At 38.1% G+C, this 27,174-nt stretch overlaps 1 protein-coding gene across 1 annotated transcript in view; it reads right to left on the bottom strand.

Annotated features, from left to right (window-relative positions):
• Positions 1–27,174, bottom strand: part of LOC140237533 (uncharacterized) — a 55,195-nt gene that overhangs the window by 8,600 nt on the left and 19,421 nt on the right. The window contains exons 8-20 of the mRNA XM_072317468.1: positions 26,764–26,911; positions 24,462–24,553; positions 21,727–21,896; positions 18,788–18,989; positions 17,875–18,089; positions 14,008–14,136; positions 11,779–11,911; positions 8,744–8,893; positions 8,225–8,380; positions 7,281–7,445; positions 5,824–6,000; positions 2,807–3,049; positions 1,952–2,134 (exon numbers count right to left, since the gene is read on the bottom strand). Of these exons, the coding sequence (XP_072173569.1) occupies positions 1,952–2,134; positions 2,807–3,049; positions 5,824–6,000; positions 7,281–7,445; positions 8,225–8,380; positions 8,744–8,893; positions 11,779–11,911; positions 14,008–14,136; positions 17,875–18,089; positions 18,788–18,989; positions 21,727–21,896; positions 24,462–24,553; positions 26,764–26,911 (2,163 nt within the window). The remainder of the gene's footprint in view (positions 1–1,951; positions 2,135–2,806; positions 3,050–5,823; positions 6,001–7,280; positions 7,446–8,224; positions 8,381–8,743; positions 8,894–11,778; positions 11,912–14,007; positions 14,137–17,874; positions 18,090–18,787; positions 18,990–21,726; positions 21,897–24,461; positions 24,554–26,763; positions 26,912–27,174) is intronic.

The following is a 27,174-nucleotide window of genomic DNA, read 5'->3' as shown; positions in this document are numbered from 1 at the left end:
CTTCCTGTTGGTTTAGACGTGTCTCAGTTCCCATGCAATTCAATGCAATTTTCGTCTGCTTTTCTTTCATTGCTGCTTTTTTCTTCGGTTAGATTTAAGCTAAAAAAGGGTTTAAAACTTCTAACTTTTACTGATTTGTGGTCACTAGAGTCATGGTTAACTACTGTTGGTCACATGATGAAAAGCAAAGAAATCTTCAGAAAAAAAAAACCAAAACCTGGAAATAGACGGAACGTGACCACAGTGCACATGCAGCCAAAACCTGGTGAAGTTTGTTCCTTGTACTAATTCCATAATGCATCTAAAGCACTGCTCGCCGCGAGGCACCCAGGTATTGGCGATACCAAAAATTCAATGCGTATTTACACTGAAGTAGGGCAATTTGTCAATCAGTTGCAATAAAAACAACTTGACGCAAGAATTTTATCAATTTGACTATTTACGCAGTAACCCACTGCACGCTGTAAGCATGAGAATCAGCACTGGCTGTCCAGTGGAAGCTCTATGGTCTAGTGGATAAGACGCTTGTCTGGAGATAGGAGGTTGTAGGCCTGAATCCTGCTTTAGAATGTATGCCTATGATTTCTTTTTTCACGGCTACTACTAAAACACTGATCAATAAGCCAGTTTGGGGTTTCAATTTGCGCATGAGCAGAAAAAGGTCATCTGTACCAACAGGGCATGATGGTTTTTAAATTCACTGAAAAAAGTATCTGTGATGTAGTGATTTTTCAAGTAATCCTTAGGCCTAGATATGGTGCTTGTGAACACATCCACCTGACAGTAAAAGTGGCATTTGGCAACATCAACAACAACAAAATTGTTCATACATTCCATGCAAAATAATGAGATGGATGCTTTCCTAGGTGGTAATTGATGGACGATTCTGGTCACCTGATCTACGCAAGTTGATCTTTGGTTGAACAGGACTGATGAATTCTATAAATTTTTATGTCAGGCAAGCCTATGCATCATGTCACTTTGTAAACAAGTGAAGTGCTAACCAACTGAGAAAAAAGAAAGGTCATTTGTACCAACGTGTGCATGAGCTAACTCCGATCTGGCTTATTCAGTGCTTACTTACGTAGATGTAGGGCAATTTGTCAGTCAGTTACTATTAGTCTTGCTTTGCATACACTATGACATAACAAACACCAAAAGTTCAGGAGGTATCCATTACTGTTTGTGATTGTGTGTAAAGATCCGTGCATTTTGAAATCTAGTAATGATGTATATTTAAATATAAAAACTGGAAATTAGACTCACATGAGGCGACATTTCACTAATTATCAATTGGCTTCCATAGGGGAATAAAGATCCCATCAAAGGAACAGCCCTTGTAATTACATGAAACTGTGCAGAGTCTATGTGCACGGTCCAGGTTAAAAGACGACTTGGAATCCTACGAGCGCCCCTGTCCCACAAGTGTGACAAGTTAAAGTGGAGACCTCCTCTTTTGTTGAGTATGGGTCCCTCCACTCGTTCCATGATGGCCTCTTTGATACCATGCTCAAACCATTTGGAATTCTTGTCCAGAATTATCACTTCCTTGGTTATCAAACAAACGTTTACTTGAGTTTATGTGGGTGTAGACTGCCGAATCCAGGATACTATTCAAACTGTTGGGCCTTCATTTCTGGTTCATATGGGCCCACAGCAATTACTGAATGTATGAGCTGTTCCTTCTATGGGATCTTCAAGCGAAGTGATAATTGGCGAAATGTTGCTTCAAGTGCATTTATTTAAAGTTTTTTGATTCAAATATATATCATAATATATTTTGACTGGATGAATGAGAAGAACTACAATTCAATGTCAGGACATTAATCTATGTTGCCCTGTGTTGCTGGCTCTGCCTTGCAGATGTTATTTGATGAATGTCTCCAAAAGAGGGACAAGAACAAACAAACAAAATTTTGATGGAAAAAAAGAAGGAATAATTCAAACATACCTGTACAGCAACACTGATCTGAATTGGTGGCTTCTTCCCCTTGGCCAATGCTCTCCTTTCCTCCTCCCACTCTGCCTTCATCTGCTCCACCAGAATGGAGTGTTTCTGCTGAATGGCTGACACCCTCTCCTTCATTGACTCCATGGTTACTAAATTTGCTTCATGCATCTCAGATTGCAGCTGCTATGGTAAGAGGGATCCAACATGGATGTTAGTCCAGGGTAGTATTAATTCATCATTGCCAAAGTATCATTTAGTTATTTCTTTAATGCAAATATATTTGGACTGTTGTGTCATTCTCTATACTCACTCATTTCTCACGAACACAACACACAACTTCTTTTTTTTTTTTTTTGTCTTTCTGTAACTATGTCACACTTTTTCATGCCAGAATGATGAACACTATTATAAATGCTTTGTAATAAATTAGAAATGGATGCTTTGATTTCCTCAATTAATGATAACTTCAAAAAATATGCAATATTTTCCTTCTTTTTTTGGGGGGGGGGGAGGGTGGGGGGAGTGGGGTTAAAAGAGAAATGAATGACTAGGTGAATCATGGGAAACTCAAGACTTGTGATTAATCTCTCAACAAGATTAAAAGCAAATGAGCATTAAACCCACTTCCTACGTAATATCATTTACAGAAGGCATGGGGCACAAGAATAGTTCTCAAAGAATTTAAATCACTACTGTCATTGGGGTCTTTCAGACAGATTCATGAAAAAAAAAATCATATTTTCATGGCTGTACATCTCACTTGCTGAGTTGTCATCTAAAGTTAGAGCAGGGCTAGTTTTTGTTTGAATCCTTTGAGGGCCATAGCAAGCACTGAACAACAAGTGGTGCACCTACATTTAATTCTTCCTGCACAGTCCTCTCAGCTTCATGGAGCTTGGCCTGGCACAGCCCAAGCTCATCCCGCAGCTCTGATACTTCCTTCTGGTGTTTGGCCTTCAGCTTGGTGTATTTGTCATGAATGCGCCTCTCATCCTCTCTGGCAGCCCTTAGAGTTCCCTTGATCTTCTCCAAGTCCTGCCTTAGTTTGTCTAGCTGATTCTGAGCTTTCTTTTCCTGGGCAGAGTTTTCTTCCATGGCCTTTGGAAGGGAAAAGAAAGTGAGTATTGCAGACCTTGTGAGCAATGTCTATTCGAAGAGTCTTCTGTGACTCAGCAGTTTTGTGTTTTCATAGCCTGACATTAAAGGGGACTTTTGTTGATGTGTTCTGCTCTAAAAATCTGTATAACGTGGTTAAGATTTCCATGAAAAGAAAACCAATGATTATCCAATGGTGTTTCATTAATATACATACATTTGATGCTTACTGCTTCTATATTGTCAGGTCCATTGTATTACCATCAGTAAAGACTTGGCCACATAGAGTAGGTGCAGACTAGCTATATTATCACACTTGTATACACAGTGGTGGCAACTTGGTGCATGGAGGGACCAGCTCTCTTCGCTATAATGATTGCATCAAGTAATGTACAAGTGTGTATCATGACAGAACAACATCCAGCGAAGGATAGCACAAATATTGTCTTTTCATGAAGTAGGAATTTTTGTAATGAAAAGAGTTGTGATAAGTGGTATATCTGTCATATTGCAAAACAAAGTCCTTGCCTGGTGATACCCTTTAACTGTTTGACCTATATTCTACCTGTATTACCAGTAAATAAAGGGTGAGCCTGTATGTTCACTTTGATTTTGCATTTATGATTCTTATCATGATCATAATATGACTTGTTCTCATAGTGCCTTGTCTATGTTGCTTAAAGCCCTTTAAAGGACAAGTTCACCTTCATAGACATATGGATTGAGAAAATGCAGCAATATTAATAGAACACATCAGCAAGAGTTTGAGGAAAATTGGAAAATCCTTTTAAAGTTATGAATTTTTAAAAAAGTTTCTGCTCAGTCACTGCTGGATGAGAAGACTACTACAGTTTGTGATGTCATATGTGTACAACACTATAAAGAAAGTATAAAGAGAATTCAAGATATTTTCACTTTTCTCGTATAGTAAAAGAACACTTGACTTCCCTCTTTCAGAAGGCAAGGAGGAATAACACTATCCTTAACATACGTCAGTGACGAGTCAAGGAAATGTGCACTTTTTTCAAGAAGTAAAATTTTGTGAAATTCTCTTTTATATTTTCCTTATATCGTTGTACGCATGTGACATCATACACTGTAGTAGTCTTCTCATCCAGCAGTGACTGTGCAGATACACTGTACTTTAAAAATGCATAACTTTTGAACGGATTGTCCGATTTTCCCCCAAACTCTCACTGATGTGTTCTACTTATATTGTTGCATTCACTCAATCCACATGTATATGAAGGTGAACTTGTCCTTTAAAACTCACTATCTTGGCATCTGGAATCAAGCCCGCATTGATAGTGTACTAATTCCACTACTACCTCCAAAGCATTCAAGCCAGTCTGTCCACCCCATCCATGCCAAGGATACTTACATGATTTTGCCTGTGAATGCTTATGGTCTGCAGCCTTATAATCAAAATGATTTCCTTTTGTGTAATTGTAAATATTTTTGTTTTTCTGAAATGTGACACACAATTATCGACAAGTTTGTCCAGACTGGAAACAAAGCTCACAGAAACAAAGAGATAGTAGGAATGAATTACAATCCTGTCTTTACCTTTTTCAGACAAATATTTTGCAGCATTTAGATAGATTTATCCAGAGCCATATCTTTTTTATAACATTTCACCCAACACTTCTAGACAGGAACTTCTAGACAGGAAATATCTAAATGAGGTATTTGGAAGACGTTATCACAACACAACTATGCAACGAGGGCACAGCTGAACTGTATGTAATGTTACAGTGATGTAGGATGGAAAGCTAAAGGTCCTATTGCAGTAAAGAAGCCTGTATTTGTTAAGTAGTGTTCTACTTAACTTACTTACCTGTATAACTGGACTACTTAACATAATAATGTCGGAATTTCGGAGCATGGGTATTTGTTCCATGTTCATCGTGTCACTGCCGGCAACTAGGGACAGCCTGGTGGCAGTGTCCATGCCCAGAAAGCAGTAGATGACAGGTGCGAGTCCCACTGGTTCCTTTTTTCCGACATGTTTGTTAATTTACAGATCAGCAGTTGCGATCTTAACAAATTTAATTTGTAGAGGGAGACAAAGTGAAGAAACTCACACCTGAACCTTCACCCCTCTGAATAATATTTTTCTTTCTTTCATTTAATATGCCTTGTCCGCCTTGGACTACTTAACATAACAATGTCGAAATTTCGGAGCTTGGGTATTTGTTCCATGTTCATCGTGTCACTGCCGGCAACTAGGGACAGCCTGGTGGCAGTGTCCCTGCCCGGAAAGCAGTAGATGACAGGTTCGAGTCCCACTGGTTCCTTTTTTCCGACATGTTTGTTAATTTACAGATCAGCAGTTGCGATCTTAACAAATTTAATTTGTAGAGGGAGACAAAGTGAAGAAACTCACACCTGAACCTTCACCCCTCTGAATAATATTTTTCTTTCTTTTATTTAATATGCCTTGTCCGCCTTGGACTACTTAATATAACAAAGTCGAAATTTCGGAGCTTGGGTATTTGTTCTATGTTCATTGTGTCACTGCTGGCAACCACGGACAGCCTGGTGGTAGTGTCGCTACCTGGAAAGCAGTAGATGACATGTTCGAGTCCCACTGGTTCCTTTTTTTCCGACATGTTTGTTAATTTACAGATCAGCAGTTGCGATCTTAACAAATTTAATTTGTAGAGGGAGACAAAGTGAAGAAACTCGCACCTGAACCTTCACCCCTCTGAATAATATCTTTCTTTCTTTCATTTGATTATTTATGTTAGGAATAAAAGGTTTGAAAGAACAATGACCTTGGCCAATGTCTCTCTCAGCTTCTTCTCCTCCTTGTCCCACTCCTCCTTGGCCTGACAGACAGCTGTAGTCACTCTCTCACTCAGGTCCTCTTCCTGGTTAGCCTGTCTGGACTGCCACTCAGCATGCTGCATTGCATGGTCTGCCTTCATCTGATCTATGGTAGCTGCAGTCTCCTAGACACACACAAATCGTTACAAAAGTAAACAATATCTTGGGAATTATCATGCTTTGTCAGCTGCACCGTGTGTTCATTGCTCCTGCCTCAAACCAAAACAAGGATACTTCCTTGTTTTGTTTTGAGGCAGGAGCAATGAACACACGTATTCACTTCATTTTCTGTATGCATAAAGATTTTTGCCTTTAAGTGCCTTGGCTGTCTACATGTATGTGCACGGAATGATAGGAAGTACTTTAAAACAAGGAATGTTCGCGTGCATTTTAATTTCGCAAATTTTGCGAGAGCCAAGATTCGCAAAATTAAAATGCACACAAAAGTTCTTGTCTACACTACTTAAGCATACTGAAATGCCAGTGGCAATTCACGAAAATCTCATGCCACAAAAGAGGTCATCGGCTCCAATTCGCAAAAATTTCATGCCGCGAATATATATTGTTTTACAGTATTCACTTCATTTTCTGTATGCATAAAGATTTTTGCGTTTAAGCGCCTTGGCTGTCTACATGTATGTGCACGGACAAGAGAGCATGCATAATGTACTGCTAAGAAGTATGGAAGTGACTGGATACAAATTTTGCTTTTATCACTAACATCTCTTCTTCCTATGTTACACTAGTTTAACATAAAAATATCTGGAAACTTTCCTTTGTTGATGTGGTAAGGGGAAAACTCCCAAGATTGTTACTGTAAGTGTGAGTGAATTGTTGGTAGAGAATAAACCTGTTTGACATGACTGCTCAACCAGGGCCTTTTAGATCTTCCGTACAGAGTAACATGCTCTCCTTACTAACAGTAAGAAATATTGTATTCCTATTTTCTGAAAAAGCCTGTTCAAAATATTGGAGGCAACCTACAAAGGGCATGTTTATAATGTAGATACATGTAGCACAAAAAGGCAAAGAAAATGTCTGACTGTAGTCATCAATTGGGGCTTGGGCTCCTCTTGGCACAAACACAGAGACACATACAGAGGATTCACTTTCATTGTACTGCATGGACACAAAGATTAAAAGAGGAGAGTAACAGCTTTTGTAAACTGAGCCCTACTCATAATTTGTGTCTGTATTTTTTTTTTGCCTAGTATCCATGGCCATAATGCTTGGTTCTGTCACACATTACAAGGTCTGTCAGAAGACCATTCCAATAGGGTGGTACCCATTCATGATGCTATCCTTATGTGTTTTCTTTCAAAGGATTTCAAAGGTTTGTTTAGGTCACATCAATCAGCCATTCAAGTAGAATAGTCTTTTCAGTTCATTCTTCCATACAGCTCACCCTTTCTAAGGACATCCTTTTCTGCTTTTCCTGCTTTATCCACTGTTCCTTAGCTGCCTCCACTGCAACAGCCACCTGCTTCACGACATCTGCCTCTAACTCGGCATATTTCTTCTGTACTGCCTTCAAGTCTGCCGTCAACACGAACATCTCATTTTCCTTCTCCTGATGACAGATTTAGAGATAATCAAATTTCACAAAAGTGCACAAGTGAAAGTTTTGCAGAGCAAACACTCTACTTCTGTACAAATGAAGAATGAAATCACCAAATGCAATGTGAATATCATGATTTCTTTTCCCATGGGAATTCTTTCCTTCAGAGAGATTACTGTATGAAACTTTGACTCTGGTAGAATCTAAAATGACCTCATATTTGAAGCAATGCACTGAAAAGAAGAAAATGCAAAGAAATCTTCAAAAATACTCCTGGCTAAAAGTTGTGACATGGGTGAAGTTTCCAGCAAATTCTACTGCATGTGCAGCACTTTTTCCCAATCAGGGTTCAATAACACTGTACTAGTATGTTTCAGCTGCTTTCACAGCCAGTGATACTGTCAAGTTGGTATATTCCATGGAAAGGAATTCCTGTCTCAGTAAGAAATGCTGTCAGCTGTGGGACTGCCATTAGAGTCCTGAGATGAGTATTCCATCTCACAAGTTATGAATGGAGTCGTAGAAATTAATAAGATAATATGACAATGGCAGACGCATTGTCTGCCATTGCGTAAAACGCAAATGCTTAAGTCAACACAGCTTGTGTAGCATAGATATGTTTTGTACACTGCAATGGAGAGATGTGCATGATAGTGCATATTGGCAGTGCCCTAAATTGCATGATTTTATATTTGAACATCCAAGTGGTTTGGAACTGGATAAGCCTGCCACATTCAGGTAAACTTCTATAGACATAAATGTGTCCTAGTAGAGAGGAGTCCTTCACTCACTTCCTTCTTTGCTCTGTCTCCCATTGCTGCAGCTCTCTCTTCCTCTATTGCCTTCTTTATCTGAGTCGCCATGTGCTTCTCAAGCTCCTCATATTTAGTCCTCCATGAGGAGAGCTCACTCTTCTGCTCACATTCTTGTTCTCTTACAGCTTCCTCCTGACAGAAATGAGAAGGGAAACCACCCATTTAATATCAGCTTGCTTCAAAGCAGATAAGACCAAAATGGAAAATGTATAGACATTTTAAACCAAGGAAAGAAATGACATAATCCCCCCTACAAATCTATCATAAGATCGTGAGATTTTAGCCCTCAAAACCAAGTGCATGTATCAAAGCATTGTGTCTTGTCGATAGAAATTGACTACAATGTAACACTCTGAGACTAAAGCACATTTATTTGGTAAAGTTGCTTAATAGAACATTAGACAAATAAAATTATAGATGTATATTTGAAACAATTCACAAAATATATTCTATGTGATATCTGTAAGCCAGTACAAAAATAACAGGACTTTATACCTGCTTAGCTTTTAACTGAAGAAATTCTTCCTCCTTTTCCTTTTTGGCCCGCTCCTGCAAGATTACCACTTCTGCTCGATGGTTGGCCTCGAGAGATACTTTCAGTTCATCCAGAGCTTTTTGTTTCTCTTCCTGCAGCTCTACCCTGACCTGTTGAGAGAGATTATGAGATTACTAGCAGGCAATCACAACAGTAATAATTTATACTGATTATCAATTACACCATGAGATGCAGGGTGGCCACGTGGCTTAGTCAGTAGCATATCTGCCTTGCTATCGAATGGCTTGAGTTCGGGCACTCTGGCAGAGACAAAACAGTCTGTTCCTTAGATAGGACGTAAAATGGAGGACCTGTGTGTTACAGAGTCACAACCCATGCATATAAAAAAAATCCCACTCCATTTTAATGTTCATTCATCGCTTAGAGCAGGGTGCATATTAAAGGTCCTGTTTTCCTTTGGGAACAGTGATTTAACAAATTTTCAAAATATGACATTTAATGCATATGTGTAGGTCTGTTGTACCACAAAACATCCTATCATATACAATTTTCGCAATAAAGCCTAAAATATAAGGATATATCTGCATTTTTCTCAATAAACCGTAACTGTAGACGGTTTAGTCTGGAAACATTCTTATTATAACTATTGTTCACATTTTGTATATTTAACAATACTTAACATCGATTTCACCTATTCAAATTTTTACAGCTTGGTTGTTTCTATCCCTAACTCACATTTTAGAACTGTTTTAAAGCACTAACGCTGGATTTTTGTTTCATTTGCAAATGGTAAATTATGCCTTTAAACCTGGTTAAGTGGTTTGCCCCATGAATATGAAATTGTATTCCATGGAAGACAAGCTAGTGTAGCTGAATATGGGCTATCCAGCCATTTTGTACAGATGGAAAAATGAAAACATGTGAAACAAACATATAGTGCATACAGTACTAGTCATGATTGTACCACATAATCTTGAAGTTGCAAACGTGATGACATTGGTCTTCAGAAGGAAGTTCTCATTGTAATCCTATAAAAGTGTTTCCAAATAAATACGGATTAATTATAATCATTATTGATGGTGCCTAATTGACCCCTTCATTTCAACTGCAACCAAAGTGGACATTGACCAGTTTACTCCCAGTATTTGTGATTACATGGACTATCAAATACAAATTATTTGTCTTTATGAACAATTTCTTAATGTGGTGGAGCCTATCACTGATACTTTTTGCAACAGACAACACAGTGTCCATTAAAGGGGGGGGGGGGGGGACCTGCTTGACTAGATAACAGTCCAGTGGAGCAGTCTCAAAGAACCAAAGCTTGCTTTAATGATCTTTATGGCCTTGTTCAATGATGCCTGTGAAGATATTGAGTCGCAAATTTTTCTTGCCATTTGATGTTCATTTCACAGTCACTTTTTTTTTTTATCAGTGGACACACACTACCTCTGAACTCTTCATTCACGTGAACCTATTCTTCCAAACACTGAATCAGCACCAACTTCTGCAAAGAACATTGCCACTCAATAGAAGCAATCCAGTGATCTCTTGTGATAATATCAAGACTCATCAATAACGACATACGTACACGTACGGTATAAGAGCACATCCAAAATACAGTTTTGTATGACCACACTATAAGAGTCAGAGCATAATATTGTTTATCTTTAAATGCAAAGTGCCATTCATTATGCATCATATACCGGTACTTCATTTAAATAGTACTATTAAAACTAAACATTGCACACAGTACATACGCATACATGTGTAAACGCACTGTAAATGTATGGCTTCCACTAGCATGAGAGGTAACCCTGTCCAGTGCAATGTAATGGCAAAAAAGTATAAGATATCTTTCAAGATAGACTTTCAAATTTGGAAAATCATTTCTAAGTAGGTTTCATCTTTCTTTTTAGTCAATTTAGGTATTAACTGATCTTATAAAAAGCTCAAGTCATGCTGGTTAGGCTCAAATTGAAAACCTGTATAGGTTCTTGAAAATTCTTGATTTAAACTCCTTTTTATCATTGCTGTGTTTGTTTTCATTTCTATATCAAATCACACACACACTCAAACAAAACTAGAACTATCACTCATTGTGATTGATATACCCCCACCCACGACTGAGGGAATTAGCTCAACCAGGATTAATTTTTTTACTTTTTAATGGAAAAAAATGTTACCATGGCAATGCACTGTTCAACAGTGAATAAATGTATTGCTCACTGTTAGTCAAATGCCCCACATCTCAAGTCAAGTGCTCAAAAACTGAGTGAGCAAGATAAATAAACTGACGATTTCTATGGCTTTCAATAAAAATTTTGTTACCATGGCAACACAATGTTGGACATTAAGAAAAAATGAAGTTTGCACAACTATATATATATATGAAGAGTTTGTTTGCAAAAAACGATAAGTCCATTTTTGAACATTTTGAAGTACGGTCTTTTTCATAAAGTACAAAATAATACCTTTTAAATGACATATTGGTCACTACATATAAAGGTATACTTTTGAAGTTATGGTCAAAAGAAACAAAATTTTTTTTATTATTTTCTTCATTTTTCTTGACCTTTAATCGCCAATATCTCCATTTGGCAAATATGGACTTATCGGTTTTTGCAAACAAACTCTTATATATATATATATATATATATATATATATATCACATGTGCCAAATTTCAAGCCAAATGCTAAAAGGCTGAGGGGCTTAGTTGAATTCACAATATAAGTGTATCATTTTCATTCAAAATATACTGTTACCATGGCAACACATTTTCAACACTGACAAAAGACTTTTTGCACATCTAGGTAATGTAGAGGGGTATAATAAATGAAGGGATTGCTCTCTATTGACTGATATTTAAAAAAAGACCTTCCATATCCCTAAATGATTTTGATTCAATTTCCCCCGATTCATTTAAAACTTATCATTACAGTAGCTCAGCATGAGAGTTATATCCTTTCTTCAACATGCTCACCTCTGTTAGAGCAAGTGATAAATGGGAGCTCTTTGCACCCTTTATTTACCTGCATGATAGCTTCTGTACACATTTCTTCCATTTTCTTGCTGGCATCTTCAAGTGATTTCTTTTCTTCACAGATCTCTAGATATAGCTCTTTAGTCTTGTGCAGTTCTTTTTCGAGTTGACTCTTCTCATTTCTGGAAAAATAAGATGAATGGGTGTATGTGTATACATAAAAGCTGCTTAAATTTTCTTAAAAGAGGATGTTCGATGCAATAGCCATCATGGTATCTTCAATGTACACTCCAATACTTTACTCTCCATGTGTGACTGTGCATCACAAAACCAACAAAGTCACATGCCCAGATTTTATGAGGACTAAAAATAGGTAATAGTCAATCCTGAATTTTTCGTATTTTCTGAAAGAGCAATTCTTCTACATTATTCTAAAGTTTCAGATCACAAAACAAATGGGAAATTGCATTTTAGGAGTTTTTCTAGAATACTTTTTTGTGGAATACTGTAAAACCAGGAATGTTCGCGTGCATTTTAATTTCGTGAATTTTGCAAGATTTGAGATTTGTGAAATGAAAATGCATGCGAAAGTTCTTATTTACACTATATGTGCATTGAATGTTAGAGGCAACTCGCGAAAATTTCATGCAGCAGAAAAAGGCTGTTGGCTCCAATTCGCGAAAATTTCATGCCATGAAAATATTGTGTTTTACAGTGGTTTGATTAGGTATGTCTTAGAGGCCCCTTTTCATTTCATGAAAACCCTGTACACACTCTTTACTTTCAACTTTTGAATGGATGACGCCATTGCCTTGAAAGTTGGTATTAGTCATGGACAGAATGTGTGAATAGAGAGTGCTCAATTCTAGCTTAATCTGATAATCTCTTCATTGTTGTTGCTATGGGATTTTCCATCCTGTTTTGGTCCCATTCATTGCACGCAGCACAGCTTGGTAAGATTAAGTGCTTGAATAGACCCTATACTTCACAGCCTCTTTTCTCTATTCACACTTTGTGTGCTTTCTTCCCCGCATTTAGACAGAGTCCATTTGAGTTGAGTTATACATCATTTTAAAGCTTAACCCCGGGCTGACCTTGTGAGTACACTCGGGACTAGTCTTCAACGGATTAAAGTCTGCTCTTTAAGAATCTGCTCTTTCAGAATCTGCCCTTAACTAAAAAAAGTATGTCTGGCGACCCTTTGTTGGTTTTGTGATACAGGGTCACATATATATGGTACATAATATATGACCAAGGCACCACAAAACCAACAAAAAGTCGCCAGGCATACATTTTTAGTTTAGGACAGATTCTAAAAAGAGCAGCCTCTAAGCTTTGAAATGATGTTTAACTCCATTCAAATGGACTCTCCTAACCTATTTAAATATTGGAAAGAAAACACTTTCTCTGGAAAAGTGTGAATTGAGAAAAGAGGCTCTGAGGTATAGGGTCTAATCAAGCACTTAATCTTTTCAGATGTCACATTTCTGTTGTTTCAGAATGGCTTATATTGGACATCAGAAGTGTGATATGCACTTCCAAAGAAGCCAGTTTATGCACTTATTTCAATCTAATACATATCATTTTCGTATAAAGTGCCCTGCAATTACCTGTACTTTGCAGTGAATATCAAGAAATCCCAATGAAAATGTTAAAGAGTGCTCCAAAAATCAAATATACCATGAGCATATTGTGTCTAATTACTCCTGGTGTCCAATCTATTCGACGGTATACCAGGAATTGTGTCCATTAGGTAACTATGGAATGCTTACCCCACAAGGTGAAGAAGAATGGGTTTAGGCTAAACTCCATAGTTACCGCAGGCACACTATTTCTTCTTATGCATGAAAAGAAACATGCATCATTTGTTTTATAGAACAGTGACAAATTTTGCCCAAGAGCCATTGTTTTGATCTAATTTCAGACAATTCTGAAAGTCTTTCCTTTTTGCTTGCCATAGATGAAATCTGTACCATTTTGAAGAGTTTGAGTAATTCAATGTGAAAACACACTTTGAGCAATCACATTGTTGCCTTATTAGATTTAAGTCATGGTACCTGTGGTCAAAACATCACTTGTATTGCACTGGCATCAGGAAATTTTAATTTATTCAACATCTTTCTTGAGCAGTATTGAACAGTCTATTGAAGGATGTGGGAGCTGTTTTCACACATCAATATAAACATTTAAATATAACACATCTAAAAATATATATATATATATATTTATATATATATAAATAAATAGATAACAAAAAGCTATTCAAATGTTACAATACCTGACTTCCTGTAGCTGGTAACGATGGGCCTCTTCCATGTTGTCCTTCTCGGCCTGAAGTTCACTGACCAGCTGCTTCCGCAGATTTTGAGACGTGTCTTCATGTAACTGTAGCCATGTTCTTTGACACCTAACCACGAACAGCAATAGAATGGGACCACTCTTCAATAGTTATGCAAGACATATTTACAACAAAACTTACTTCGGTATGTTCTAGACAAACACATTCTAAAATGCAATATCAAACCATTTCCTATGGTATCAACAACAATGTATGAATGACTTACTGCCCTCTATCTTGCAAACAGAATTGTTAATATTTGCATTGTTGATAGAAACACTAAAAAGGTAAGCCATCTCCATTCACAACAAGCAATCACAATCACTGAATTGACTTCACATTGAAGGAAAGTTCAGGATTAGTATTCAGAATGACCATCAGCATGTTGTCTTCTTGGGTATTGAAAGTTTTGTCCTTGCACTGTTGAGGAGGAGTCCCAAGCATACTTGGGCAAGTGTCTATGGACAATGCATGTTGTAACAAAATCAGCCTGTCTTCAACAGGTTAACCTTACTGTGCTTTGCAGATGCTCGAAACTAACTGTCAGTGACTATGATATCTTTGAGGGCATCTGTGGTGGTACAACATTGGGTGGTAGAAGGCTTTTCTGGTGCACCACATATTCTTTCTTGGGTATGTATGTGGCCCTGAAAATGTGGCCACCAGGTTGATGGAAAACCAGGCCCATGGCCGACAGCACACATGGGACAAGTCTGCAATCATCCACCATTCTCAAACCTCTGCACACGAGATTCTTTGGGATGAAAGCAAGCTCATTACTCAAGTCCCCAACTGGCACCAATGACAAGTCAGAGAAGGTTTGGAGATTGGAGACCCGGACAGTTGTCTCCATCTTCAATAGCAATATCTGGCTAACCCTACTCACCAGAAAGGCTAATTAACACCTATTAGCCCCCACACAATGGTGGTTTAATTGCTAGTTAAAGTTAGACACCCTCTACAATATGTGCAGCCAACCATGACAACCCCCCCCCCCCCCCCACAAGATCTGACTGTGTACACTCTACCATGACCTGCTTACCTACTGTGACCTGTTAAGCCAATCAGAGACTTTCCCTCCAGGAACCCAAAGCCCCATTTGATCCTTCCTGAGGGTAAATGAACTGTATTCTCCTTTAATTACTCTTTTTTTTTTATACCATTACTTTATATTTTTTTCATCAGTTATGTTATGTTTCTGTTAGTTACATTCCCATCTAATCTAAATTATCATTCTCCTCAGTGTGCACTTCCTTTCATTTTGTAATGTTCCTACTTTATATTAGCTGCATGACGGATTTAATATTGTCTACCCGTAATTTTTGTTTTGCTATGTTCCGCGTTGAGCTGGATTGTTCACAAGATGCAACCCCAGAAAATGGAAGATCAGGTGGGAGGAACGTTTCACTGATGCCAGACCTGTGACCCCTCTTGAAAAGTAAAACGGAACAAGACAAAAAGAAACAGAAACCTGCACATAGATGGCGTTAATATTCGGCACATGAATCGTATGCCAGAAAAATTAACAACTTCATCAACAACAATTACTCATTCTATTGTAAACAGCAAGAATATGCTTGCCGAATCATCTGATGTGAGTAGGCCCTTTTCAGGGCGTCATACATACCCAAGAAAGAATGTGGTGCACCGTTAGGCCTCCTAGCACCCAACTGTCAGTGACTAGATTATTCAATCCCCTAATCCCTATTGTGTCACCATGGTCATCCTGTTGAAGTGACTCGAGCATTGTTACAATTTGTAACCCTCTGTTGGACAGTCTGACATATCAAATACAGTGAAGGTGAAGTCTAATAGCCATTGCTAGGTAAAGATCATGTGGGGCTGCAAATATCCAATGCAAAAAGGGCTTGTGATACAAGCTTCACAGATGTATATGTATTGACTACACTACAATGTAGGAGAATGCAAACACACAGACAAAGACAGACAGACAGACAAACAACAACAAAAAAAAAACACACAGACACACTTACACACACACACACACACACTAATGGATGACCATTACTTACTATCTGTGAATGGCAATGTAACATACGCTGCAATCACAGTTCCCTAAAAACTTTCAGGAGCTCTCCTTGAAAAATCTGGGAAAAGTGGGAGCCTTGCTTGGTGTTATCACATAATTATCATGTACACACTATTATGATAATTATCCCTTATAATACTCTCAACAAGCATTTTCAGTTTAATCCTTGCTACTGCAAAAGAAATGAAATTCAGACAAGAAGGGTTACAAGTGGTACATTTGATTTATCAAGTACTCATGTTCTGGCATGACATTACTACCACAAAATAATTTGCAATTTATAGAGAGTGTCTCTGGAATACATAATTTACACTACATCAACGTTCAAACATTCACAGCTGTGAAATAATGTTTCTGTACAAACTTCCCACTGTCTATTCAATCCAATGAGTTTTGCATTAAGTTGTTTTTGTTGCAACCAATTGACAATCTACTCTTCATCAACATAAACAAGTGCCATTATTCAGTAATGGAGTAATAGCCATGAAAAAACAATCATAGGCATGCATACTCTGGTTGGATTGGAACCCATGACCTCCTGTCATATCCACTAGACTACCGAGCTTCTGCTCATTCTCCCGTTTTAGAATCCATGCACCACCAATGTCCACACCGCAAGAGGAATATTTTCCCACCTCTGGGTCGACAACATAATCAAACATAGTACGCTTCCTACATCGGAACTGTTATTACTGGTGTACCATACGACAATAGGGAGCTTTAGATTTTAGACGCGCGGACGTTCAAAGGAAAAAAACATGTTCTGAGCGTGCACAGTAGCGCGCGTAAAGTCAATCTATTTTTAGCTTGCGTCGCCTGAGTTGCTTCCTACGCGTACTGGGCTATTTTCACGTCCGCACAGTTTGCGACGTAGAGAGCTTCTTCATGCACTGATCATATGGGGGCGCGATTTTATTTTTTATACGTTGCGTCCCAGCGTAATCTAAAGCTACTTTTCCACACGACGCAGGGAGAGGAGAACGTCCAGCGCAAGCGTCGGCTTAAACGTCCGCGCGTCAAAATCTAAAGCTCCCTAATATTGACTGACAACAGTTGTTTCTAACACAGCAGAAGCAAATAGTGAGTTTCAGGGAATGAAACCATTAAAGAAAATATTTCACTAACTGCAGTATTCCAAGCACAGGGAAAAAGAAGGATGAGTTAATAGAATTAGCAGTGAAATCCCCAGGAAAGTATGCAGTTTAAAAGTACGCAATCATAAAGAATCAGAACAAAACAGGCAACGAGTGGAAGGTGTTATTTAATGTACTGGCAGTACAGCAGCGTCGCTCAAGGACTTGAAGAATCGCACTGTACAGTGAAGCAATGCTTGTGACAGTGCTCTGATGTGAACAGCCATGTGACTAACCTCATTCACAAACTGCAATTCTGAATACTATTGTATTCGCTGTATGTACATGTGTGTCTATTGTACTGTAATAATCTAGCGGGTGCAGGGGGTGTTAACCCATCTCCCAGAAAGCAACGCGCTAAATCAACTGTCGCATAGAACCGAATGAGGGGACAGGGATTGCGAAATGTGAGAGTAGTCTGTGACGGTTTATCATGGTTAGTGAAAACATTGACTGATAGGTGCTTATTCACATTGATGACGGGCAATATTCCACTATTTGTCACTAACTTCACTGTTTTGTGTTATATGCTTGATAGCTCCTATAAACATCTCCACTTTAGTGCATTAATTATTAATGCTCTCCCTTTCTGCCAGTGGATGAGATAAAAATCAGATTTCTCACCTCTCAACTTCCTCCTTCTTGTCCTGGTCACTCTCAGAGACCATTTGAGCCATCGCTGTCTTGAGCACTGTCATTTGGTGTTGGAGGTTTTTGCATTCCTGTGACTTTTCACTCAACTCAGCTTGTAATCTCTCTCCAAATTCCTTACTAGCTGTGGCATTACATGCTTGCATTACTGGCTCAGATACAGATCTCTTCAAAGTTTCTATTTCAGCCTGGAGGTCAAAACAAACAGCACCTAGCTGGTAGTTGTCATTTTCTAAGTACAGTAAAAGCATTGATTGTATCCAATAAATCAAGGCCCATCAAAGTTAAGATTAATGACTTGCACATTACAAATATGTGGATAACACCATATTTACAGTCATGATATATTTACATGAGACACTCCACTTGACTGAATATCAATTGAAAATATTACCCCTGTGAATGAGCTGGATTTCAGACAAGAGCCTTGTGCTATAAATCAATAGCTAGACTTTTCAATGAAATAGGTTCATACCTACAAACACATTTGTTTCTTTTGACTACAAGGAATGATGAAAATTAATACATGCCATGAATTCACATCGTCATTCTAAAATAAAGAATGAAAAAAAAAAAAAGACTTGGAAATTCAAATTATGACATGACTCATTAAAATCTACATGACACAATAAACAAAACATTTTAGGACTAATTCTAGTGAATTCATTCACAAAAAATAAAACCGAACTGTTTTATGCATCCCACTGCAATACCTTAAAGTGGTGCAACATGATAATATTTTGAATATAAATATGACATTTCAATATAAGTCAACAAATAATTTCAAGCCGAAAGTGAACTTTTAAAGAGGAGAGAACTTTCAAATGAGAGCTGCTACCATCAGCTCATTGATAATCAGGAAATTAAGAATTTGACTAAAGCTGACCTCTGCCTGATGGAGCTTGTCCTCCGCTTCCGAAGCTTTCCACCTGTGACTGTCCCCTTCCTCCCTGGCTTCCTTCAATTCAGCCTGGAGGCGTGTCACATGCTCCCTCTTACTCCTGATGCTCTGTAAGGAACGGCTCAGCTCCACTTTTAGTCTTTCCAGTGTCTCCTCTGGTGACATTGGCTGATGATCCCTCGCAGGTCTACACAAATGAGAGCATCATTTACAAAGGATGAGATACACATAAATCTACTATCATCTGAAGTAAACCATAGAAAATGTTTAATTGGGTAAAAGTCCTCATTGGGTAATAGGGAAAGGGGGTGGGGCAGCTGTCTTTCATAGAAGGGCACATCACGCTCTTCAATCTGCTATTATTATTTTCACTTGTATAAATGTCTGAAACACACACACACACAAAAAAAAAAAAACAATTGGGTCTCTGCTTCACATTCATTTCCTATGTTTTTCCCCATATTCTGCTGGTAGTATAGTGCAGAATGCTTATTCCCACACATTACATTGAACTACATGTATAGTTATGCTACACATTCATTTTTGTTCTTTTGTGTGATATGATTCCATTTTAGAACACTGATTCACCTAAATCTAATTTTCATTATGTAATTATATATAATAATGTTCTTGTGTAAAACCAGAGTGTGTGTCTCCATAAGCTTAACCTAAATATGACATACATTTGACATTAATTGTGACAATGATATTGATACATTGATAACAATGATAATTCAGTGACAGGCTACATTTGCAACTATGATATTTAATTATAGTTGCAATAGTTAATTTTTTATAATCCTATGATTATTTACTTCGGTGTAGTTTGATTTTGTATATTGTAAACACATGTATTTACAATGTTATTATACATTGTACGTATACTGACATAGTTACATACATTAATCTTAATGTTCAGTATGTGCAATTGAATAGGAATTCATGTAAATGCAATAGATATCATCATGATATAATATCAAGTTCTTATTTTTATCTGCCTTTTGGTTGGTTATGTAAATTTTTGTTTTCTGCAATCATTGTCTCTGTAAGCATGACAGTACAAATCTATAGACTTACTGTTATGTTCTTAGTTTGCTTTTATGTTCATGTTGCTGATATCTGTGTGCATCTCAGGAGCCCGCATTGATCTGTTACAATTCACTACGCAAGTGTGGTGCATGCATTCTAGCTAGCCGGCCGCCAGCCTCAGCAGCAGTAGCAGCAGAGGCTGTTAAAACACATGTGGTGAGTAGACGTACATCTCACAAAAGTATTGGAGCTGTTTATGTACAGTACGTACACACTAAAGCTAAGGTAAAATGTCCATATTCTGGATCCAAATGTGTGATAACTAGATAATAAAGATGGACATCTAAATTTCAACAGGATTGCCCAATACATTGGGACCTAGTTCACATGGATAGTTGACATGGATATCAAGAGGTAATATAACTGTGCATGGCTTTGTGCAATGCCAACATATTGGGTTTCATGTGGAGTGATTTGCAAAGGGATTATACCAGTCACTGCTGAAGCAGGGTCCTGACTTAAACAGGAGAAATGTTTGTCTCCTGACCCTCCTGATTACACAGGAGCCACTGTATTATGGAAGAAAAGGTGAGGGCATCTTACCTGAGGAAGGATTCATTCCTCTAGTGATCCTATCACAGAGTTATTTGACAAGTCGTAGACTCTGAGAATGCAGTACTCCTTGATTTTGAAATCCTCTCTGCCTTGTAAGATGGAACACATTTCCATTTATCTCATATGCTAGAAGTCTGTCAATATTGACTATTTGTGTTGGTGTGGCATATTATGTGTGATATGGGACACTTTGTACATATGTATTGTCATCTTGCCCACTCACAAGTGGCCATGGATTTGTTTACAGTCTACTTTGGCCGATGAACAAGTGGGTAGAATTAGATCACTTGTCATCTTCAACACTGTTTGACAAGGACCAATCTACTCACACAAGCTGTGGAAGGTCCAAGGGTAAGAGCAACACAAAAGAAATCAGAATTTCTACACTGCAAGTTCTTTACTTTTTCATTGTATGCAAAGCTGATAAGTTTACATTTAAGATTACTATCATCACCACCACTATTTCTTTTGCTACACTTTGCTTGTCTAATTCCATGTTAGGTGAATATGTTCCCAAGGTTTTGTTTTGTTTTGTTTTTTTCATTGTGTTTGATTTATTACTATCTATCAAAGTCAACTTGAACATGGATGTCCTTTCACTTTCATAACACTAAAATACAGTGGACTCCCGTTATAACAAAGTCCTTGGGACCGGCAGTTTTCTTTCGTTATATCGAAATTTGGTTATAACTGAACAAATAAATAATAACAACAAAGAGCCGATAATTTTGCGACCTGGATTTTTACCATGTTGTTGTGTTTTAACCATGTTCATTATAATGGGAGTGCACTGTATTAGAAATATATAAAGTGATAGAAGGACACTTTTGCATGTCCCCTCGTTTTCATACGTTATCTATCAATTCTGTCATATAACAACAGAACTACTTTGTCCTTATGGTATGTGTGGAATAAACTGTGTTGCAGAAATTATACAGTTATACATTGGGTATTGATGGGTATGTTAGGTGTAATTGCACTGAGACGAGAGGGCCATTTTCACTGTCTGCTATTGTCATTTATAATTTCAAAACCAAGCATTTCTGAGTTTCAAAGGGTGATTATTGCCTACACCAAAGCTTACAGGTACTAACCCACATTTGCTAATCATCCTTTTTCTCTACAAAGAGAATATTCGAAGTTTATTGTCACCAAAACAAAACTTTTATAAACTTACTGGTAAATAAATGCATCATGTATATGATGCAAATACATGGCCATTCAATCAGAATGAAAAATGAACATTTTTATTGGACAAAGGTGAAGGATAGGGGTCTTACCTGCTTGTTTGTGGAGTTTTCCAGTCTTCCTTTGCCAAGTTTCTGACAATGTCTGCATCTGTAGGGGTCTTTGGGGATTGGGAGGAGGTGACCCCTGATACAGAGACAACCCCAAGGTCAGCAGCAGCCTCATAGATCATGAGTTGATCCTTCAGTTCAGATAGTTCCTCCTGTCATAAGACAAGATCAATGTTATAAAAATGTATCAGCATTCTTCAAACAGCCTATTCCATGCCCTGTTTATCTCTCTGAATGTGTCAATTACTATTACCATACCATAAAATGCGATATAAACACAAAGAAACATACCACATAATGCCATATGCGTATTACACCATGTGGTGGTTCACATTATCACTGCCAAAACTAACACATAAACCTAGTACAAGTAAAATGTTGCTCTAAATTGACATTCCATATCACTTTCACAACATGTTGCTTTGTTTGCAACTTTCCTGGTTAATCATTAAACAGTTCCTTATGGGAACCTGGTATACCAGGTTCCCAAAATGTAGATATGAGTGTCTGCATTCCTGGCCTAAAATCATGTTCATTTATGTCATGCTGACCCAAAATAGAAGGTTCAGATTTCTTCTATCAATGTTCTTTTTCTGTATCAAAACTGTGTCTATTTTTGTCTAATTTACCTTTTTCCAATGTAGAAGTGTGCTTGTTTTGCTAAAGATTCATATGAAGACATATGTAGCCATCAAGGCTGTGCTCACTAGATTTTGATTTTTGCTGACCCCATTCGGATGTTCTTGTTGTGTGTAACAAAACAAAAAAAATGTGAGTTCATCAGCACACGTTCTATTCATACCTCATGTTCGATCAATAGTTTGTATTGTTAGATGGCACATGTCCTTGACTGTGGAAAGGGGATACATGCAATGCTTGACTGTTTTCACACAGGCTGATTACTAATCTGTCCTTTCTCTGTCGACGGGCAAAAAGAATCTTGTTTGGGGGCATTAAAAGCTCTCAGAGAATTGCAGAAGGGATGGGTTAATACCTTCAGCCAATGCAGCTTGCTAAACATTTTGGCAGTATCAAAGTTATTCTGATTACACAAGGCTTTTGACCTTTTGTGTTATGAGTCATAGCAGCAAGCCTCTCTGGAAAAAGAAGGGTTTCAGCTTGGGTACACTTCAACACTCCCTTCATTCATCAGCCCATCATACATTAAAGAAATGACACATTATGACAATCATAAATTCCATCATGAAAAGCAAGCATACTTTTCCATTCCATTTCAGTGGATTATAATAGTGAACTGAAACAACTGTGAAATTGTCTCGCAAGTTCCAATTAGCGAAATATTCTCTCTTAATTTGGTATATGACATTTTTATATATGATCTTGCATAACAAAAACCAACAAAAAGTTGCATGTCCTGATTTTACACAAGGACTCAAATATATGAAATGGGTCAACCTAGTTAATCTGAGTTTTCTGAAGAGCAGTCTTTATTCTACATAATTCTAAAGTTTGGGGTCTTAAAACAGATGGGATAAAGTGCTTTTTGCAGTTTTTCTAGAACATTTTTTTTTTTTGCAGAATAGTATGATTATGTAGGTCTCAGAGGCCCCTTTTCATTTCTTAAAAATCATTTACACACTTCTCACTCTCAACTTTTATAACTTATGAAAGGATTGTGCAACAGCATTTAAAGTTGGTATCAGTCATGACAAGAATGTGCTTCATGAGTGTGCAAAATTTCAGCTTAGTCTGATGATCCTTTTATTGTGGATGCTACAGAGTTTTACATCCTGTTTATTGTCCCATTCATTTCACACAGCACAGAACAATGAGATTAAGCACTTGAATAGACTTGAAACTTCGCAGCCTCTTTTCTCAGAAAACACTTTTTCTAGAATGTGTGCCTGCTTTCAACTATTTAAATAGGTTAAAGGGTGTGTACAGTTCTGGTCAAGGTTAGATTTAGCTTTTAAAGTTTTGCAAGATATTCAGAAACCACTCTATGAGATATCAAAGAGCATGCAATTCTAAGGGGTATCAAAAGTTTATTTGATGAAAATCGGTTTTGAAATGGCTGAGATATCCAAAAACAAGGTGAAACAAGAGATCCTATATAAAAAAAAAAACAGTTTTCATCAAATAAACGTTGAATCCTTCTTAAAATTACATGCTCTTTCATATTTCATAAGAGGATTCTCATTATCTCACTTAGGAATGTTCAAAACATGAATCCCCACCTCAACCAGTACTGTACAGTCCCTTTAAGAGATTCCATTTGTATGGAGTTATCCATCATTCTAAGGCTGAGAGTGTGCTCTTTCAGAACCTGTCCTTAACTAGTAAAATATCCATGTCTGGCAATATTCTGAGGGTTTTGTGATGCAGGGTCACAAATTACGAACATCCAAAGTGTTTGCAAGTTTAGGTATACTGTAGATAAAATCAGACTATCAGGTATCTTAAATTCTTTATTCCAGAAGACTTTTCTCATCTCCTGGTCCTACAATAAAAGACATGGTTACTCCCTAATCATCACATATTACAAGTACAATGCATGCAGTGTATGTCAATATTCCTAGCTATTAAGACACTTGTTTTTGGTTTTTGTTTTTTGTAACATTTCAATTACTGAACATAAAACTTAGAATGATGACATGAAACATGATTTTCAAACTCCACTTTCTGAAAATCCTTTCTGCATAGCTCTGAATTGCCTCGAAGACAGACTGAGATATGAATATCATTTTCTCTCATACCTGCAGTGACTTGCACAGGTCATCTGTTATTGCCTTTGATGTGTTGGCCTGCTGCAGTTTTACCTGCAACTCTTGCATCATTGACAAGGAGCCTGTCAAGAAAAAAAAAAAAAAAGAAGAAGAAAATTCAGGCATTGTCAAATGCATTTTATCATGTGGGATGGCAAGGACACTTGGAAAGACTTCTTTGCAGAATTACATACATGTCATGCACAGGGACAATTTCTAGGAAAACACTGAGACCTTGTTAACTGCATTTAGTGCTGTCCTCTATCTGATTAGCAATTTGTTCTGTCACTTGTGTATCTAGAAATGGTTCTATAGTTACGTTCAGACGGCAGGCCCTAACCTCCAGGTTAGGAAACCTCGAGGTTTAGCTCTTGCCCCCTAACTACGACGTGTGTCCACACGACGAATCTTAACCTCGAGGTTACGAAACCTCGAGGTAAAGCTTCTGCCCCCTGTAACTACGAGTGGGTCCCACTCGATGTTAAAACCACAAAACCGGAAGTTTCAGCCCACACTGCTAACAAGACGTCTATTTATTCTTTAGTCCAACCCTGTCGGACTCGCTTACAGGCACTCTTGTTCTCTGTCATGGTATGCAGAGATAGCACTGCACTGATGACTTTATGCCTTTATGAAGATATTCGTCGAAAACATTTTTTTTTTTTTAGCGTCGGAGAAGAATATAGAATACAGTAGCGAGTTTGACGTGTTCAGTTTCAGAGATCAAGCACACGGGAAGAAAAGATGATATTGTTGTGTTGTGCGTCATCGGTTTTTCACGTGTATTGTATTTGTGGTGTACATTTGGGAGGTTGACCCGGAAGCAGAGGGAAATTGTGGGGGCTGGAGTTTACGGCGAGGTCACTCTTAACTTCGAATTCGTTGTTTTTTGTGTCCACACGGTGCTTAACTACGAGTGGGGACCCCACGCGGCTCGTGGTTAGAGCGCTAACCATAAGATTTCTCGTGGCTTGAAACATCGAACAAACCTCGAGGTTTGCTAACTACGAGTGCGTCTTCACGGTCCCTAACTACAAGCTCTAACCTCGAAGTTTCCTAACTTCGAGGTTAAGGGCTCCTGTCTGAACGTAACTAATAGGTATCAGAAGTGGAAGCAATAGCATGAGTGAAGGGGTGGGGGCTGAACAAACAGTGTGCCCTAACCTGGTGTACAAAGAAGAGGCAACAATATGAAAGTGAGAGTCAACCAACTCTGTGAAAGATGAGGACATTCTTCAACTCAGCTTTTCCTCATTGAATAGAGCACCTCTATCTTTCACCTCGTGCGAAATCTTGTACCATCGCACTTGTGACCATTTACTATTTGTATAACAGGGCTTTTACCCAAAGGCTACACTCTGCCTTGTGCATGCAAAATTGAATGAGGCACTCCTGCAAAAGCTTTTATAAACATGAGCATGGTACATTAATATCTAATCTAATAGCCAAATGGAGTAGTGAGTTTTTTTCAGTAGCCCATCTGCCTTGGCTACCCTGCATCTACCCTGGTCGATCGCAGGGTAGGATTTCGCCCGAGGCTGCCCCAAGTTACCCCAAGGCTGTCCACTGTGTTGCGTCTCAACAGACACAATCTTCTAAGGTGAAGATTCTTCACCCGAAGCTACCCTGCGTTTTGTGGCCTGTTAAAGGGGCATTCCGGACGATTTTCATAATTTCACATCATGTAGTACATAAATCAACAGCTTCATGTATAGATTTGTAGAATTTATTGTGGTTCTTGAGCAGAGAAACAGTACTTTCAACCTTTCAAACCTTTTAAACAAATTACACTGAACAAAGATGATGACATAGAGCCTCACATATCTCAGAAATGTAGCAGTGTCATTCCATTACAATACCGCATGCTTGCAAGCTCACCTGTGTGTAATCTATGCATGCCTTCTTCTTTTGTGCTGCTTCCTTGAGCCACATCTCATGCATTCTTATGGTGAGGCTGACATGTCATCATCCTTCTTCATTGCAATTTGTTATAAACTTTGAAAACATTCTTATTTTTCATCCCAATCATTATAAATCCTGAAACTCTGTACCCAGTATAACTAATTTATATATGTTCAAATGTAAAAATTTGAAAATCATCCGGAGGTCTCCTTTAAGACAGGGCTTTATACCTCCAGAACATTTGGTTGGGATTTACAGTACATGTCACTTGAAAGAATAAATCAGCACTTCTGGCAGAGTTCAATGAACCCTTTAGCTGAATTATTAATCATGAATTAAACTGTAGATTAAACATAACAAAGAAGTATTACAGAGTTGATTCTATCACCACCTTGCATTATGAGTTCTTGGCATCTCTTCTGGCTGTCATGGAGAGAGGCAGTCAGCCTGTTGACATTCTCTGCATGCTCCAGTCTTGCTTCATTAGCCACTTTAAGGGATGCAGCCAGCTGTGCCTCCAGCTGCTCTACAGCAGTGCTCTGCACGTAGACACCAAAAGTATTCACACAATCACCACCAACATATAAGCATACAATTATTCACTTTATGCTTACATCAGGGAGGTGTAAGAAAAGGAGAGACAACTCGTTCGTAATTCATGCAAACACATGTTTGGTTTCAAAGCGTTACAATGGGATGTCTAGCATTCCACTATACGCTTTGAAGTCATGCTCTGCACCGCTCTAGTTGCAAGGCGAAGTTCGGAGACAAAGAACGCATTTCACCTTTCGTTGAATTACAA

This window comes from Diadema setosum, chromosome 14 (genome assembly GCF_964275005.1).
Source record: "Diadema setosum chromosome 14, eeDiaSeto1, whole genome shotgun sequence".
In the NCBI taxonomy this organism is placed as follows: Eukaryota; Metazoa; Echinodermata; class Echinoidea; order Diadematoida; family Diadematidae; genus Diadema; species Diadema setosum.
The sequence above is the reverse complement of the archived record's forward strand: the minus strand, read 5'-3'. Positions and strand labels throughout refer to the sequence as shown.